Source organism: Mandrillus leucophaeus, unplaced genomic scaffold (genome assembly GCF_000951045.1).
Source record: "Mandrillus leucophaeus isolate KB7577 unplaced genomic scaffold, Mleu.le_1.0 Scaffold12, whole genome shotgun sequence".
Lineage (NCBI taxonomy): Eukaryota > Metazoa > Chordata > Mammalia > Primates > Cercopithecidae > Mandrillus > Mandrillus leucophaeus.
The window spans coordinates 7391531-7409033 of NW_012100320.1; the positions used below are offsets into that span (position 1 = coordinate 7391531).

Sequence of the window (17503 nt, forward strand, 5' to 3'; positions counted from 1 at the left end):
GATGGATGGATGGATTGTTGGATGGATGGATGGATGGATGGATGGATGGATGGATGGAGGGATGGATGGATAGATGGATGGGTGGATGGATGGATGGATGGATGGATGGATGGATGGATGGATGGATTATTGGATGGATGACTACACTGATGGATAGAGAGATGAACGAGTAGATGGATGATGGATAGACGAATGAATGAAATAATGGGTAAGTAAGTAGATGACTGTATGACAAGTGGGTAGGTGGATGAATGAAAGATAAACAAATGAACGAGTAAATTAATATAGTCCATCTAATCAGCTATCCAAAGAAAGAGAGATTCACAGTAAATAGCCTCCATCAGTTCACACGCTGGGGGTGAGGTCAGCTGACACAGTACCTAGTACATGGGAGAGTGGTAAGGAGGTAACTGGAAGAGTGGAGTGTGCTTGACCAGCCCAGGGTCCATCACAGAGGGCTCCTGAGAGTGGCAGCAGTGAAGGCAGGGCCCTTGAGAGCAGAGAGAGCAAGAGCCTGTTATGAAGATGGTCCATCAGTCTTCAGCAGCCCCAAAACCAAATTAGGGACTGTGGTCAGGGGTCAGGACATAGGCAGGCCAGGGCTGCAGAAGGAAGGGCGCAGACGCTGGAGCTGGGGGACACAGAGAGATCACCGGTTGCTTCCTGGGCTGGGAAGGAGGCAGATGAGCTGGTGGAGGCTGGAGAGCCCAATGGCCAGCACAAGAGACCTGGGCTCAGTGGGAGAGACGGCAGGTGGAGGTGCTGCCCATCCTTCTCTAATGGGTTCAGGGAGCCCAAGAAGGAATGCGGTGACCACAGCTGGCTCCGTCCCTGCCTGCTGAGGTGCTGGGAGAGTGGCGGGAAGGACTGACCCCAGCTGGTGTTACCAGCCAGCAGGTAGTAGATGCCCCTGGAACTCAGGACTGCTCCTCTACCTACTCTGGGCTGGGCCTTTCACATACATTTAGCTCTTAGAGCCACTCTGTGAGACAGACATTGCCACCCCCAAACTGAGGATTGGTAGGTAGGTCACAAGTCAGGAAGTAGAGGAGCAGGGATTTTACCTGGCCCACTCGCTGCAGAGCCCATGCTCTGCCAAGCTTCCTCGCCACAGACAGCCAATGCCATCTCCCAGCGGCTCCTGTCTTACCCAGAGACCCAGCTAGGATAAGAGATGAGCAGTGCCCGTCTTGATGTAGGGGGGACAAAGTAGACCAGCGCTCCTGGAATCACTGGCCACCCAGGTTCCTCCTCAGGTCTCAATTTCTCCTGCCTGGCTCAGGGTGAGAAGGATCTGCCCAGTCCTAGCTTGGCATCTTATTTAACCTGATATGTGCCTCATGCTCCAGGACCCCAGCTTGTAAACAAGACATCCATGGTTTGTGTCCAAGAAAAACCTAAGGCTGCTTCCCTGGCCACATGAGCCAAGAGACTCTCTTCAGTTTTGCACACACTGACTGAGAGAGCACGGTATGCCTCACACCCTGGCTGCTGGGGTCCAAAGAGCTCAACCATGGGATCTGGTAGACCTGGGCTGGAATCTCAGCTTCACCATTTACCATCTGGGTGGCCAAGGGAGTGTTACTTGGCCTCTCTGAGCCTCGGCTTTGCTCGTCTCTGAAACAGTAAGATACCTCCCTGTGGCTATTGTGATGAGGATGAAGGTTAACCTGTGCCCCGTAGTATGCCTGTCCCTTCGTCGATGCCTGCTCATCTCACTCCTGCTCTGGAAACACCCCTAGCAGAGAGGCAGAGGGCAGAGGGGCAGGGCCCACCCCACCCACCAAAAGGTGGTGCAGAATGAGGTCATTGCATCCACCAAGGTCAAACAAAGGGCCATGCACACAGAGAAGAGAGAAGGATTAGTTTTGACCAAGGTGCAGAGAGGAGAAGAGGTAGTTAGCTGGACTTTGGAGACGCAGGACGTTGACAGACAGAAAAAGGGTTAGAGAAGGAGTCCCAGGAAGAGACCCAGTATATCCAGTGTGCTTGGCCTGGAGAGAATGCATATACAGTGCACTTAGAAAAGAGAGAGTCTTGTGTGGCTGGAGCCCTGGCGTGGTGGTCAGTGAGAGGAGCGGGCAAGAAGGGAGGCTGCGAAGGGCAATTGGGCCCAAGGAGAGAAGGCTTAGGATGCAGGGTGAGCAGCCCAACTTTGCAGCGAGACCTGTGCTTCTCAAGCCATCTGAGCATCAGTGGACCCTACCGAGTGTGGTGCATGGGAGACACTACACGCTCCACGGAACCAGGGAAGGGGACCTGTGTGGATGGAGGGGGTCACAGACAGCTTTATGAAGGACATGGGGCCTGAGCTAGCTGGATACAGGTGAATCAGTGGAGAGAGGGGAATAGCGGAGGGGTGTGGCTGGAGGAGTGAAGGGAAGGGACATGGGCTCAGAGCACAGGAAGGGAGGGGCTGGCCTGGGCTGCTGATGCAGAGACAAGGAGATTAAGTCTCTGGATCAGAGAGGAACTAAGCTCTCGCTCCGGCTGCCAGGCCAGCTGCCCCAGAAGTACAGCCCTGAACCCCATCTTACCCGAGTGTCCACCCCTCCCCACCTCGGGGCTAGGGATCTTGGCATTGGAACCAACAGGTCCCTGAGGCTGGATCCCAGCCTCTCCTGGAGGAGGCACTCTGAGACCCTGAGGGAGGTGCCTTGCCCAAGGTCACACAGAGAGCCTGTGTCCTAGGAAGGTCCCCTGACTCCCAGTCTGCACTCTCAGGCCCTCACCGGTGGCCCTGGTTCTACAAAGGAGGAAACTGAGGCTCAGGGCCATGGTGGACTGGGCTGACAGTTCAGATTCATCCACACTCAACATTTACATCACAGCATCTGCTCTCCTCAGGGACCAACCTGGGTGCTGGGGGAAAGCACAGGAGAGGCATCCCCACTGCAGCCTGGGAGGGGGTGGGGCGTAAAGGAAATGGAGTTTGCAGCTTCCAGGGGGTGGACAGGAGGTCAGCACTGCTGCCAGGGCCCTTCCCACGGCCTCCCTACCTCCATCAAAGCCCCTGAGGCACAGGCCACCTAGGCACCCTCCCTCCACTCATTCCAGCTGGAGCGGTCAACTTGCTGCACACCAGACACGACATTCAGACCCAGGGTTGGGAGGTCAGTCAGCAAAGCTGCTGTGTGTGCCAGGCACTGTGCTACATACAGGACTGGGGACGGTGCCAGCCCACAGGGGCCCAGAGGGAAGCTCTTCACAGCAAGTCTGGACCAGTTCCCCTGGGAGTGCCTGCCCATTTCACCCCCAGCCCTCCACGTCCCTCTACTTGTCTCAGAACATTCAGAGGACAGTGGTGGAATTTCACCAGCCCTGATTTTCCCAGCTCCTTCCCCATATCCCCCAGTCCTGCAACCTCCAGTGAAATCAATCCCCGTCCCCCAGGATCCATCTCCCCTCCCTGAGCAGGAGGAGGTCCTCTGGAGTCTAGCCTCCATCCCGCCAGGGATCCAGCAGAACATACCCAGGCTCTTCCCCCGGGGCTTCGGGCCCGAGGGAGGGCTGGGGGCCATAACTCTCCCTGGCATCTGGCAGAATCCAGTTCTTTCCGCTGCTGGGTGATGTCACCTATTGTTGAAGGCTATGCTTTTTATAGCTTCTGCCGCAGCTAGGGAGGGCGGCTGGCAGGCGGCAGGGAAGGGCGCTATCGGTTTCCAAGCCTCGTGCTCCCAGCCCTTCTCCGGGGGCCAGCAGCCGCAGAAAGAGAGAGGTTTCTGTCATCTCAAGGAGAGGGAGAGAGTGATCCCAGGAGAGAAGGAGGAGGGAGAAGAGGCAGGCGCCTCTTGCTGGTGGGCCAAGCTCCACATCTTTCCTTTGCCTTTTGTTCAAGCTCCTCCATCCTGTGTCTGCTCTCCTCACCCTGTATATGATGCCCCTCCCTGAGGAGCCGGGGGCGGGATGGACAGGATGTCAGCCCTGCTGGAAGCCACCCACCACCCTGCCTCCCGCACACCCCCGCCTCCCGAGCTCCCGAACCAGTACTTCTTGGAGCTGGAAGGGAGTGATGTACTTTCGTAGAGGTAGAAGGAAGGTAGCTCTGAGGGGCCAGTGAGCTGAGTGGGTCTTCACCAATGATTTAGCAGCCACAGAGAAAGCAGCAGTATGGCTCCATGGCTAAGCTGGTCTTGATCTCCTGACCTCAAGTCCCTAGGCCTAGGTTCAAATCCTGGCTCTGCCACTTCCAGGCTCTGTGATCTAGGACTAGTTTCTTTACCTCTCTGAGTACCAGTTGCCCTACTGTAAAATAGGGATCATCTCGGGCTCTGAGAACTAGATGAATATAAAAGTGTTTTGTGTCCCCTAAGAACTCCATAGACATTAACTGTTACTTTCTTTTCCTTAAGTGAGGGCCCAAGAGTTTAAATAACTTGCCCAGGCCGGGCACGGCGGCTCATCCCTGTAATCCCAACACTTTGGGAGGCTGAGGTGGGTGGATCGCCTGAGGTCAGCAGCTTGAGACCAGCCTGGCCAACATGATAAGCGGAAGGACAGATCATGTCCTCCTCAGGGGGTTGGGTTCAGCCCAGGGAAGAAGGAAAAATCAGGTACGGGCACGGACAGAGTGTGGAAGAGAGGAGGAGGGTAGTCTGCCTGATTCCGGTTCTGAGTTTGAACCCCAGCTCCTCCTTTCCCAGCTGTGACACCTGGGCAAGTCTCCTCACCTCCGTGGGCCTCATTCCCTTATCTGTGCAAGGACAGTCATTAGTAGAGTAATAATAATAATAGGCAGCAGTGTCCTTTCATGCATCCAGCACCGCAACGACCACTTCGTGCATCCTCTAGCAGCGCCCTCCCAGGACTCGCAGCAGTAGATGCTCAGCAATGTTTCCTTCTGGGTCCTCAATTCGCCCCTCCTACCTCCCTGGGTTTGGTGGGATTTGTTTCCCATATTGGGAAACAGTGAGTCCGGTGCTCAGAAGATGTCAGAATCAAGGGAGACTTTGAGATTCTACCTCTTGTTTAGATGAATGATGATAAACTAATTTTTAGAATGAACAGAATGATTGACAAGAAACGGGGAGGAGAGAGCTCCAGGAGCCTCCTGGTCCCTAAGCAAACACCTTCAGTTTTCTCTTCACTGTAGGAGACATCACAGTTACTGTGCTCTTGGACCCAGGCATCATCTCTGTGGATTGGTTAGATGGAAATCTTGGAGCCAATGATTGTGTATTGTATACAGCCAAATTGGAGGCTTCTTGAGGGCAGAAACCATATCTTTTTTTTTTTTTTTGAGACAGAGTCTTACTTTGGCCCAGGCTGGAGTGCTGTGACACTATCTCGGCTCACTGCAACCTCCACCTCCTGAGTTCAAGCGATTCTCATGCCTCATCCTCCCAGGTAGCTGGGACTACAAGCTCATGCCACCACTCCTGGCTAATTTCTGTATTTTTAGTAGAGACAGGGTTTCACCATGTTGGCCAGGCTGGTCTCGAACTCCTGGACTCAAGTGATCCACCCACCTTGCATCCCAAAGTTCTGGGATTACAGGAGTGAGCCACTGCGCCCAATCCAGAAACTATATCTTCTTTTTTTTTTTTTTTTTTGAGACGGAGTCTTGCTCTGTCACTAGGCTGGCATGCAGTGGCACAATCTCAGCTCACTGCAACCTCCGACTCCCTGGTTCAAGTGATTCTCCTGCCTCAGCCTCCTGAGTAGCTGGGATTTACAGGCACGTGCCACCACGCCCCCCAGCTAATTTTTGTATTTTTAGTAAAGACGGGGTTTCACCATGTTGGCCAGGCTGGTCTTGATCTCCTGACCTCAAGTGAACTGCCCGCCTGGGCCTCCCAAAGTGCTGGGATTACAGGTGTGAGCCACCGCACCCAGCCCAGAAACCATATCTTATGCTATCCTGTCACTCCCCACACTCCCCCAAAACAGATTTGTTTGTTTTTTGAAGTAGCTACTAAGGGGTTAGATATCAGATCTTCTCCTAGCTGTTTAGGCCTGTGGTGAACTCCAGCTCCTCCTGTGAACTTCTGTACCACATATACAGACATTGGGTCCTGTCTGCTTGCTGTAGTGTGTAATAAGCAGCAGATCCCTTAAATGGAGAATTCTGCCCCTTAGGAACAGTGTCATCAGAGGGACTAACAGTCCTAGCCCTAAGTCACGAGCAGTCATGACCCTCAACGTGTCAGAAAGCAGAGATCCAACCAGACACCTCCATAATCATGTAAGCATTTTAAAGATGAAGTTGTTGCTGCATTCCATAAAATGGAGACATACTTCATAACGTATGTATTGACTACACAGGGGGCAACAAAGTGCACATGAAAAATATAACTTGTCCGAGCTCAGTGGCTCATGCCTGTAATCCCAGCGCTTTGCGAGGCCAAGATGGGCAGATCACTTGTGCTCAGGAGTTCGAGACCAACCTGGGCAACATGGCAAAACCCTGTCTCCACACACACACACACACACACACACACACACAAATACAAATATTAGCTGGTCATGGTGGTGCACATCTGTAGTTTCAGCTGCTTAGGAGGCTAAGGTGGGAGGATGGCCTGATCCTGGGAGGTGGAGGTTGCAGTGAGCCGAAATTGCACCACCGCACTCCAGCCTGGGTGAGAGAGCAAGACCCTGTCTGAAAAAGAAAAGAAAACTATAACTCAATTACATCTAACGTTTAACCACTATAAAACTTGGATATGATCCTTAATTAATATTAAGTAAGCATCCTTAAGTGTTATTCTTTGGTCATCTGCTTGGTAGTGTATACATTTTATCTTTACTTAGTATTTATAGCAGCTCTGCTGTATGGGTATAATTATCCTTACAGGTGTAAAGACAGATGTTCAGAGAGGCTAAGAAACTTGGGGAAAATCTCACAGCCAATAAGGTCAGAGCCTGGATTCTAATGGAGCTGTCAGACCACAAAGCTTCTTGCTTTTTGGCCAGCTGCTCCCTTTCCCATGTGCAGGGACAGTTGGTTTTGTAGCTTTATTAACTGTGCTTATCAGCTGCCTTGCCTTTGCCTTGTCTGCAGTGTCTGCTGTCTCCCCAACAGGACTGACAGCTACTTGAGACTAAGAACCGTTCCCCCGTATCTAATCTGTTTGGCACAGAGAGGACCCGGGTATGTTCTGTTGGGTTGAATATAACTGAGTTAAACAAGGCTCTGACCCAGGAACCTGTGAAGGGGACAGTCCCCAGCAAGGCTGGCTTGCTGGAGAGAGTGGTTTTGCCACTTCTCCCCACCCTTTCCTTCCAGAAATCCAGTTTGGCAAACGCTACTGAGTTTCCTGTTGAATTGAAGTAACCTCTTGGAGCAACCTCTGAGCAGATCCGCAGGGCTCCTCCCATGCCTTATCCACTCTTTGTTTTCAACAAAACCCTTGAATACTAAGGGATTGGAATTCCTTTCCCAGCTACTCAGGCCCACTGTGAACTCCAGCTCCTCCTCTGAGCTTTGTAGCATGTGGTGCTACTGTTTGCTGTAGCCATAGGTCAAACAGAGCCAGTATCCTCCCAGTAATGTATTCAGTGATGTCAAAGCAGAAAAGTTTGGAAGATTAACTAATACTATCTAAATGTGCAGATGAAGGTGGGGTGCCGTGGATCACTTGAGATCAGGAGTTCGAGACCAGCCTGGCCAACATGGTGAAGCCTCATCTCTACCAAAAATACAAAAATTAGCTGGGCATGGTGGTGGGCGCCTATAATCCCAGTTACTTGGGAGTCTGAGGCAAGAAAATCGCTTGAATCCAGGGGACGGAGGTTTCAGTGAGCTGAGATCACACCACTTCACTCCAGCCTGGGCGAAAGAGCGAAACTCCATCTCAAAATAAATAAATAAATAAAGAAATAATAAAGTAAATGTGCAGATGAGAAAACCAGGACCCAGGGAGGGAAGTGGCTGGTATCAAATGGGGATAAAGCAAGGCACCTCTCTCCCTCTCTGTGGGATATTTATTCATCTGAGTCCCCGAAGCCCTGCCTGAGACCCTACATCCAACAGTTTTTGGTGAAGACAGCTCTCTTGGTTTCCATCTGTAGCCCTTCATTCCATGAGACTTGAATCCAGTCAAGGAGCCTGGGCACAGACACCGCTACCCCCATCCCCCATCCCCTGGGCTTAGCCCCTAGGCTTCTAGGCAGAGCTGTCACCCCAGCACATCAGCTCGTGTATCTAGAAAGCTTCACGCTTCCAAGAGCTCTGCACCCAGTTTATTGAACCCACACACCTCTAACAGGTACAGTCTCTATTTTCTGGATGAGGAGCCTGAGCCTCAAGACAGGTTACCTGGCTTGTTCAAAGTCACCCAGCTAGTAAGTAAGATTGGAGCCTTGGCTGGGGCTCACTCCACAGCCCCCCAGGTGACTCTACCTTACCCCGGCATGGGTTTAACCCAAAGATACCTCAGTTACTGGGTTGCTCAGGAATTAGGGTGTCCTGGGAAAGAGTTTTTTCTGAGACTCTGGGCCCAAACAGAGCTTCTTCGAGCCTCAGTGACGAGATATGACACACATGACCTCTGGCCTCCTCTGCCACGAGCCAGCCTGCTAAGAGCAAGGCTGACCCCCGTGCAGTTTCCCTACTGCTGCGCCTGACCCCACACACGCTGGGCATTTTTCTGCCTCCTCACCCCTTCCAACATCCCAACCTGTCTTTTCAAACTTAGTTCAACATCCTGTCTTCCAACACTGCTTTCCCAGACCCTCCCACCCCCGTGCCCCTAACAACTGGGTTCAAGCTTTCTGAACAGCTCTGTGCCCCCACAGCCTCTCCGTCTGCCTGCACCACTCAGTGCTGCTCAAGAGCAGGCATGGGCAAGTTCAACACCACACCCCACTGGCGCATAGGAGGCCCCTGGGAGGTGTTAGCGGAGTTAATGAGGCTCAACTTTTGGTTTCAAAGATCTTTCTTGATGGCCAGGGGCAACTATTCTGCTCAGTCAATGCTTATGTACCAAGATACAGTGTGAGACGTCCCTAGACAGAATCCTCTGCCCCCAAACATCTCATCCCTTTGAGTCTGAAAGCTTCAGAGCTTCCTACTCAAGTGCAAACAAGGGTAGCCAATAGACACAAGAAAAGATGCCTGGTATTTTTTTTCTTTTTTTTTTTTAGAGACAGGGTCTCACTCTGTCACCCACGCTGAAGTGTAGTGACGTGATCATAGCTCATTGCAGCCTCATCTTCCTGAGCTCAAGTGATCTTCCTGTCTTAGCCTTCCCAGTGCCGGGGACTCCAGGCACATGCCACCACATCCAGCTAATTTTTGTAGAGATAGCAGTCTCACTATGTTGCCCAGGTTGGTCTTGAACTCCTGGGCTCAAGCAATCCTCCCGCCTAGGCTTCTTATTTTGAGACGGAGTCTCACTCTGTCGCCCAGGCTGGAGTGCAGTGGCACAATCTCGGCTCACTGCAACCTCCACCTCCCAGGTTCCAGCGATTTCTGCTGCCTCAGCCTCCTGAGTAGCTGGGATTACAGGCGTGAGCCACCACACCTAGCTACCGCCTAGGCTTCTTAAAGTGCTAGGATTACAGACGTGAGCTACCACAGCTGTCCTTGGTATTTCTAAGAATGGAAGGAACACAAATCCAAACACCAGGTGGCATTTTTGACCTATCAGATGGGTAAAAATCCAGCTTTTTAAAGGTATAGTTTTAGAGGCATAATGAAGCAGTCTCAGACTCTGTGGGTTAAAAACTAGGACAGTTTTTGGGGACAATTTTACAGTAACTATAAAAAATATGAAACACTTCTAGCCATTTTCCTACAAGAATATCCACACTAATGCACAAACTTGTATTACGAGCATGTTTGTCATAGAATGAATTGTAATCATGAAAAAAAAGTGAACAGAACTTAGATGTCAATTAATAGAGGTCGATTAAATTCATCATGGAACGGTCATACAACAGATGCCTCTCTGGCCACTTAAAAAGATAAGGTAGATATTCATGGAGTGGTGTGGAAAGATGCCCACTATCTGTTACGTGAGAAGAGCAAGTTGAAAGAGAACGTGTGTAATAGTATCCCTTCTGGGTAAAAAGAAAGAAGTGCGTGTGTCTACGTGTCTGTGTCTGTCACTGGTGAGTGTCTAGCCCAAGCATTAGTCTCCCAATTTCAGGGTCTCTTTTCTACGGTACATTTGGGGACAGAAGGAATGTGTTTTGTTGGTGACTACTGAGTTATGTACTCAGCAGCTTGCTCCCCCTGCACCCTCTCAGCCACTTCCAGACCAGTCTTCATCCCTGAACGCCCTCGTGCAGGGGCTGTTGAGGAGAGAACACTGGGGTATTCCGGGCCCGCTATACATCACTCTCCTCCCCGCATTCCCCTCTTCCACCATCTCACAGGACTGTGTGGCAGTGTTGGACTTTACTCAAGGTTTGGAGCCACCAAAGGGGATGACAATGGAGATGGGAAAATATTTCAAACTCTCCCCAAATTATAAACTTTTTCTCAAGTGGGCTTTTGAAATGGATTTACTGAAACAGAATGGTGCACCCAAAGGTGACCCCAAACCCTTGACAGAACTTGCCTTTCTTACCCTGAAACCTCCCAGTCGGCAGGCACAGGAGCTGGCTCTGTGGGGGAACACGTGTGAGGGAAATGCTCATTCTTATAGTCTGAGGAGGCACCAAGAAAGAAAATTTGTCCAAAGAATGCCCTGACGGGCACCCCAGTTCCTAGCCTTGCTCCCAGGACCTCTGGTCTGCCTTTGACTTTCTTCCTTTTTTTAATTTTTCTGAGACAGAGTCTCACTCTGTTGCCCAGGCTAGAGTGCAGTGGTACATTCATAGCTCACTGCAGCCTTGAACTCCTGGGCTTAAGCGATCCTCCCACCTCAGCCTCCTGAATAGCTGGGACTACAGGTGCATGCCACAACACCTGGCTGATTTTTTCAATTTTTTGTAGAGGCGGGGTCTCACTGTGTTGCCCAGTCTGGTCTTGAACTCCTGGGCTCAAGTGATCCTCCTGCCTTGGCCTCCCGAAGTGCTGGGATTGCAGGCGTGAGCCACCTCAGGTGGCCTTGGCTTTCTCTAACATGCTTTCTGCATTTATTCATAGCCTTTGGAATTGTAATCAATTGACTAGTATTACATATTGAGATAATGTATTAAATTGTTCCTTTAATGTTGGTCATTTACAGTGCTTCTACATTTTCCATGTAAATGATGTTGCAGTGAACTTCTTCATGCATGGAGATTTTTGCTTATATTGTATTTTAAGAGTGAAGTTACTGGGTCAAAGTGTATAATATAAATGTCTTTATGGCTCTTACTAAAGATTGCCAAATTGCTTCCAAAAGAGTTACTCTGATTTATAATACTACCAACATCCATTCCATCTATAACTTCCAGCATTACCTTGCCAGCACTGGCTCTTTTTATTTTTTTGGTCGGCTATTTTAGCAGATTACAAATGATATCTCAAGGCTGTTTTTCCTGTTTTTCTTCTTCCTAGCAAGGGTGGAGTTCAGATTTTCAAAAGGATTTTTTTGTTTGTTTGTTTTATCGTTTTTTGTTTTTGTTTTTGTTTTTTTGGTTTTTTTTGAGACAGGGTCTTGCTGTGTTGCCCAGGCAGGAGTGCAGTGGATTTCAGCGTATTGTAACCTCCGCCCCCAGCCTCAAGGGATCCTCCCATCTCAGCCTCCCGAGTAACTGGGACTATAGCCGTGCACCACCGCACCCGGCTAATTTTTGTCTCTTTGGTAGAGACACGGTTTCACTGTGTTGCTCAGGCCGAAAGATTCGTTTTTTTTTTAAGGTGTCCTAAATTATAGTCACGTGTACTCTTTCCTCTTCAACCAGTTAGACTCTAATGAATAATATTAATGATAATAATAACAATTATAATTCCTTTGGCCTTTAGAGCATTTTGCAGTTTATAAACTGTTATACTATTGTGTCTTTTTATTCTACCAGTAGGTGTAGCAGGGCAGGGATGTTCCCCCCACTCCCCGCCCACCTTATTGATGAAATAGTTGAAGCTGTGCAGAGGAGGTTTGGTTTGAGTGACAGAAGCCCACCAGGGCTGATGTAAATAATTAGGGAGGTGATTCCAAGATTGCGGAGAAACTGCTCAGTCTCTCCCTCTCTGGGGCCACATGGTCTCCTCTCTGCTTCTCTCTGCATGTCCCATCCTCCTCTCTGCAGACCATCTTTTTCTGCTTCTTTATCGGTATCCACAAGACTGAAAATAGCTCTATCCAGGCTTTGCCCATCCTTTCAGCTCAGGCCCCACATCTGATCAGTCTCTGTCTCCCAGTCCACCATCTCTCAGGAGAGACCTGGGGCCTCTCAGCCTCCCAGATGCAGTTCCCTCTGCCCAGGGGTCCATCCTGCGTGGGGGACAGAATAGGGGATAAGGCCATGTGGTTCAGACAGCCAAAGTGGGTCTGAGCAGGGTAGCAGGAAGGCAGAGTCTCCTAGAAGGATCTGGCATGTGAAGCAAGGATAGACTTTTTAACACACTTGCTAAAAGAGGCTCATGCGTGTTCTTCTTAGTCGGGCTAGGCCACAGCAGTAGCAACATGCCAGTAATAACAGTTCTTAGGTCTGCAGAGACTTCCCAGAGAAAAACCTCCCACAGGCAGAGAGATGGTCTCTTTCCTCTCTAGCCACACCCTGAGATCTCCCAGCAGGCCTCAGTCGGGCTTTGCCCATCGCCACAAGCCAGGAGGTGCCTCACAGGCAGATCTCAGAAAGCCTGGTGTCCGAGGGAAGGGGCACCTCTCATCAAGGGCCCTCTTGGCCATGTCCACCCAGCCTGTACCCTCATCCCCCTCTGCAGGTGCGGATCTGGGAGATCCCTGAGGGCGGGCTGAAGCGGAATATGACAGAGGCTCTCCTGGAGCTGCACGGGCACAGCCGGCGTGTGGGGCTGGTCGAGTGGCACCCCACCACCAACAACATCCTGTTCAGCGCTGGCTACGACTACAAGGTATGCAGTGGGCAGGCAGCTGGGTGGAGAGGGATTGGGGAAGAGAAAGGGGCCTTTTGGGTGCCTGTGGGAAGCACTGTTGGTTCCTAAGCAACCAATATTGCCTCATCTGTTCATTTGCTCCTTCATTCATTCATTCACTACACGCAACTGAGCATCTCCTGTGCACCCTGTCATTCCTGGGGTCCACAGAGGCTGGAGGCTTCTTTTCTGCCTTCTCTGGTGGTTGGTGGACTGGAGGAGAATGCCCCTTCCATGCCCACACCCTTTGCCTGGCCACTTCTTAACCAAGAGGTGGCAAAAGGGGTAACCAAAGCTGCTGGAGGGAAAAAAGTGGAGCCTCAGCCCCTAGCCCCAGGCACATCCTCAAAAAAGGTGAGCTGCCACATGGGACCTGACAAGGAACATGTATCCTTCTTGCTCTTCCACAAACTGAGCCCAGGCTGGTGCTGGGATCTGACCAAGGATATTGATGGATTTGTGTGCCAGGAATGTATCAGCCTTTCCATATAGAACTCAACGACCCCTCCTGCATCCCAGCACACCCCAGGCCCTGCATGGGGTGCTTCTTCCAGGGCAGTCCAGTGTGGACTTGGGACAAACACCCCAGGACCCTAGCAGCCGCTGACCCTGCCTCCCGTGCGTCTGCCATTGCAGGTCCTCATCTGGAACCTGGACGTGGGCGAGCCGGTGAAGATGATCGACTGCCACACGGACGTGATCCTCTGCATGTCCTTCAACACGGACGGTAGCCTGCTCACCACCACGTGCAAGGACAAGAAGCTGCGCGTGATCGAGCCCCGCTCTGGCCGTGTTCTGCAGGTGGAACCCTACATTTTTTGAGATTGAAGGGGAAGGTATTGAGGGCTGGGGCTCAGCTTTCAGCAGGCCTGGGAAAAAAAGGCTGTGCCAGCCCCCGTCTCCAATGCATCTCACTGCACCTCTGTTGAACAACTTTGGCTCTCCTGGACCCTTCTCAGCTCATAGGAACCCTGCCTTGTTCTGGGTGGGGAGGGACCTTTCCTGTCCCCACTGCTCCCCCTACCTCCAGACAGGATTCTTCTGGCTTGTTTTGGGGGCTGAGCTGGTGACACCCTTCAGTGCATATATCCCCAGGTGTTAACCAAGTCCATCATAGGCACAGGAGGAGGAGACACTGGACTCACTGCCCAGCCACCCAATAGGATGAGCCTGGGGGAAATGGCTCAGGGTGCCAAGGTTGATGGTGAACTTAGCTCCACTTTTGATCTTTGAATCTCCTGGGTCTTGGGTTTGAGGAAGGGGTTAGGTGCCATTTGGAAGTAAAAGCAATTACCATTTTTTGGGCACCTGCTGTGTGCTGGTCATGGGGACAGATGGAATGGAAAATATGGATGATATCTGAGGTCTGCCTTCTATACAAGGAGGGACTGATGCTTGATCTGGGTTTGTTTACCTTGGAGTAGTCCAATATTACAAGACCAGAAAGTTATCTACTACTGTAGGTTGAGCATCCTAAATCCAAAAATCCAAAATCCAGAAGGCTCCAAATCCAAAACTTTGTCAGCACTGACATAACACCCGAAAGAAATGCTCGTTGGAACATTTCAGATTTTGGATTTGGGGATGTAGGGAGCTCAGCTAGTAGGTATAATGCGAATATTCTGACATCTGAAACAATCCAAAATCTGAAACACTTCTGGTCCCAAGCATTTCAGATAAGGGTTACTCAACCTGTACCACTACAAATAAGAATAATGACAGTTGCTTCGCATGATTAGTGTTAACTGACATCTGCTAAGAGCTCACTGTGTGGCCTGCACTGTGCCCGGGGCTCTGCACATCGTCTCATGTCATCCTCAGGACAGCCCTCTCAGCTAAGCACTGTTACTGCTCTCATTTTATATATGAGAACACTGAACCTTAGCAAAGTTGGGAGACTTGAATCTCACGGTTCCAGGAGGAGCTGGGATTCAAACCCAGAGCCCATGACAAACAGAAAGGATGTTTATGAACAGAGAACCCCCACCTCCAATTCACAAACGGGGCCATGAGCCCAGGGAAGGTGAAGGTCTTCTCTTGGGCTACACTTTTTTGGCAGAGCTAGAACTAGAGTTCAGAGTGAGTGATGCCAGCCAGAATATGTGCACTGCCCCATTAGCCTCTTTTCTGACCTGCTGCCAACTTACCTGATGCCGAGGACTGTTGTGTGTTAGGAGGAAATCAAGTGTCACGAGCCAGTGAGCAGGAAAGGAGGCCCAAGACAACTCAGTTAAGGAGGCACTCCCTGATGAGGCGAGTTGTGGAGCAGTGATCGGCATGAGTCTCTTGTCCTTCTGAGCCTCAGTGTCCTCACCCTCAAAATGAGGATAATGATTTCTTCTGATAGATATTGTTACGAGGATGAAAAGCAATGCCCCTGGTGAGAGCTCCTGGAGTGGTGTAGCCCCCAACTGGACTTGGTGGAGGTTGGCTCCCCTCTCGCTCCCTGTTCCCACCTTCCCTGGGAAACGACAGAGAAGGCATCTGTGGAGCCATTGCTGCACAGTGCTTAGAACAGTGTCCTGTGGCTGCTGTAACAAATGCCCACAAACTAGGTGGCTGAAAACAAAAGTGTATTCTCTCATCGTTCCAGAGGCCAGATATCCCACATCAAGGTGGCAGCAGGGCTGTACTCCCTACAGATGCTCTAGGAGAAAACCCATTCTTTGCCTCTTGTGGAGGTTGCTGGCTCCCGTGGCTGGTGGCCACATCACTCCAGTCTCCGCCTCCAGGGTCACACACCTTCTCGCCTGTGTGTCTTTGTAATCTTACCTCTCTCCCACAAGGACACTCATGATGGAATCCAGGATCCACCTGGACAATCCAGGGTCATCTCATCTCCAAATCCTTAGCTTAACCACATCTGCCAGGACCCTTTTCCAAATAAGGAAACAATTGCAGGGGCCAGGGCTGAGAACATGGGTGTATCTTTTCAGTGCCACCATTCATCCCACTGCAGAACCCACATGTTGAGGACCCTGGCTCACCACTTCCCTCTGTTCCTACTAGGAGGCCAACTGCAAAAACCACAGAGTCAACCGGGTGGTATTCCTGGGGAACATGAAGCGGCTCCTCACGACAGGGGTCTCCAGGTGGAACACAAGACAGATTGCCCTCTGGGACCAGGTCAGCCACTGGGAGGCCTACTGGGTTTGGGCTAAAGGAAGCGTCATTGCCTCAGAGGTCACTTCCTCAGAAAGTCAGGAGCCTAGGCCCGCACACCAGCTTCTCATAGCATTCCCAGCGGAGAAATCAGACAGAGACCCCCAGAGGCCGAGCTTGGGTACAGAGGCCTCAAGGGACAATGTCGGCCACGCCTGCAAGATGTTCCCCCTCTTTTTCCAGAATGGGGGCTGAGCTCCAGAGAGATCAAGAGACTTACCTGGGGACACATAGCAAGTAGCACGTTTGGGCACAAAGAGAACAAGTCCCTTGCCTGCTGTTTGTACGACCCTTTCCGCTGCCCCCTGCTTTTTGTCAGTCTTGCCACCACCCATAGGACGGGCTTTTTTTTTTTTTTTTTTGAGACGGAGTCTCACTCTATCGCCCAGGCTGGAGCGCAGTGGCCGGATCTCAGCTCACTGCAAGCTCCGCCTCCCGGGTTTACGCTATTCTCCTGCCTTAGCCCCCCGAGTAGCTGGGACTACAGGCGCCTGCCACCTCACCCGGCTAGTTTTTTGTATTTTTTTTTTTAGTAGAGACAGGGTTTCACCGTGTTAGCCAGGATGGTCTCGATCTCCTGACCTCGTGATCCGCCCGCCTCGGCCTCCCAAAGTGCTGGGATTACAGGCTTGAGCCACCGCGCCCGGCCCCCATAGGACAGCTTTTTAACGTCTAGGGGAGGTCTTAACATAAAGTAGTTGCCGTCCTAAGCGGCCTTGCTGGGATCTGGGGAGGGGCATGCCATCCTGCCTGTAGAGAGGCTGAGACCAGCTTCTCTCCCTCAGGAGGACCTGTCCATGCCCCTGATCGAAGAGGAAATCGATGGGCTCTCTGGTCTCCTGTTCCCCTTCTATGATGCTGACACCCACATGCTCTACCTGGCTGGAAAGGTAGTAGGAGGCGGGGGAGGGCCCGGGGCAGCCTGTGGGAAAGCCCTGCCTTCATTGCACCCCCGCAACTGCCCCACCCCCTTGAGAATAGCCAGCCTAACCTCTCTGGTGTTCCCTGACCCAACCCAAGTTCCTTGGCCTCACCTCTCCCATTCACACCTGCCCTCAAGTCTGGCACCCATTCTTACTCAAGTGTCTGCTACCAAGAATTCCTTCAAAGGTGGGCTGGAGTGGGTTTTACATTGGAGTAAAGATCAGAACCTGCAGTGTAGTCAGTGATGAATGATGGAATTTGAGATACCCACCAGGAGATCCTTTGGTGAATATAACCTTGTTTGTCAGAAAGGCTGTCTACACACACACACTCACATCAGCCCACCCACCTTCACCTCTCCACCCGCAGTGAGTCCACTGTGGTGCACCCACTAGGAGCCTAGAAGCCAGGTTTCCTTGGTTTTTATAACCACCCATGAAGCACAGGGGAGCGCTGTCTTCATGTGGCTCCTGGGACCAGGCC

The 17503-nt window shown here is 51.3% G+C and overlaps 1 protein-coding gene across 3 annotated transcripts in view; it reads left to right on the plus strand.

The window, feature by feature from the left end:
- Positions 1-17503, plus strand: part of CORO2B (coronin, actin binding protein, 2B) — a 119019-nt gene that overhangs the window by 88710 nt on the left and 12806 nt on the right. For all 3 annotated transcript variants that reach the window (XM_011968785.1, XM_011968795.1, XM_011968777.1), the window contains exons 4-7: positions 12764-12913; positions 13571-13735; positions 15944-16060; positions 16882-16986. In XM_011968785.1, the coding sequence (XP_011824175.1) occupies positions 12764-12913; positions 13571-13735; positions 15944-16060; positions 16882-16986 (537 nt within the window). The remainder of the gene's footprint in view (positions 1-12763; positions 12914-13570; positions 13736-15943; positions 16061-16881; positions 16987-17503) is intronic.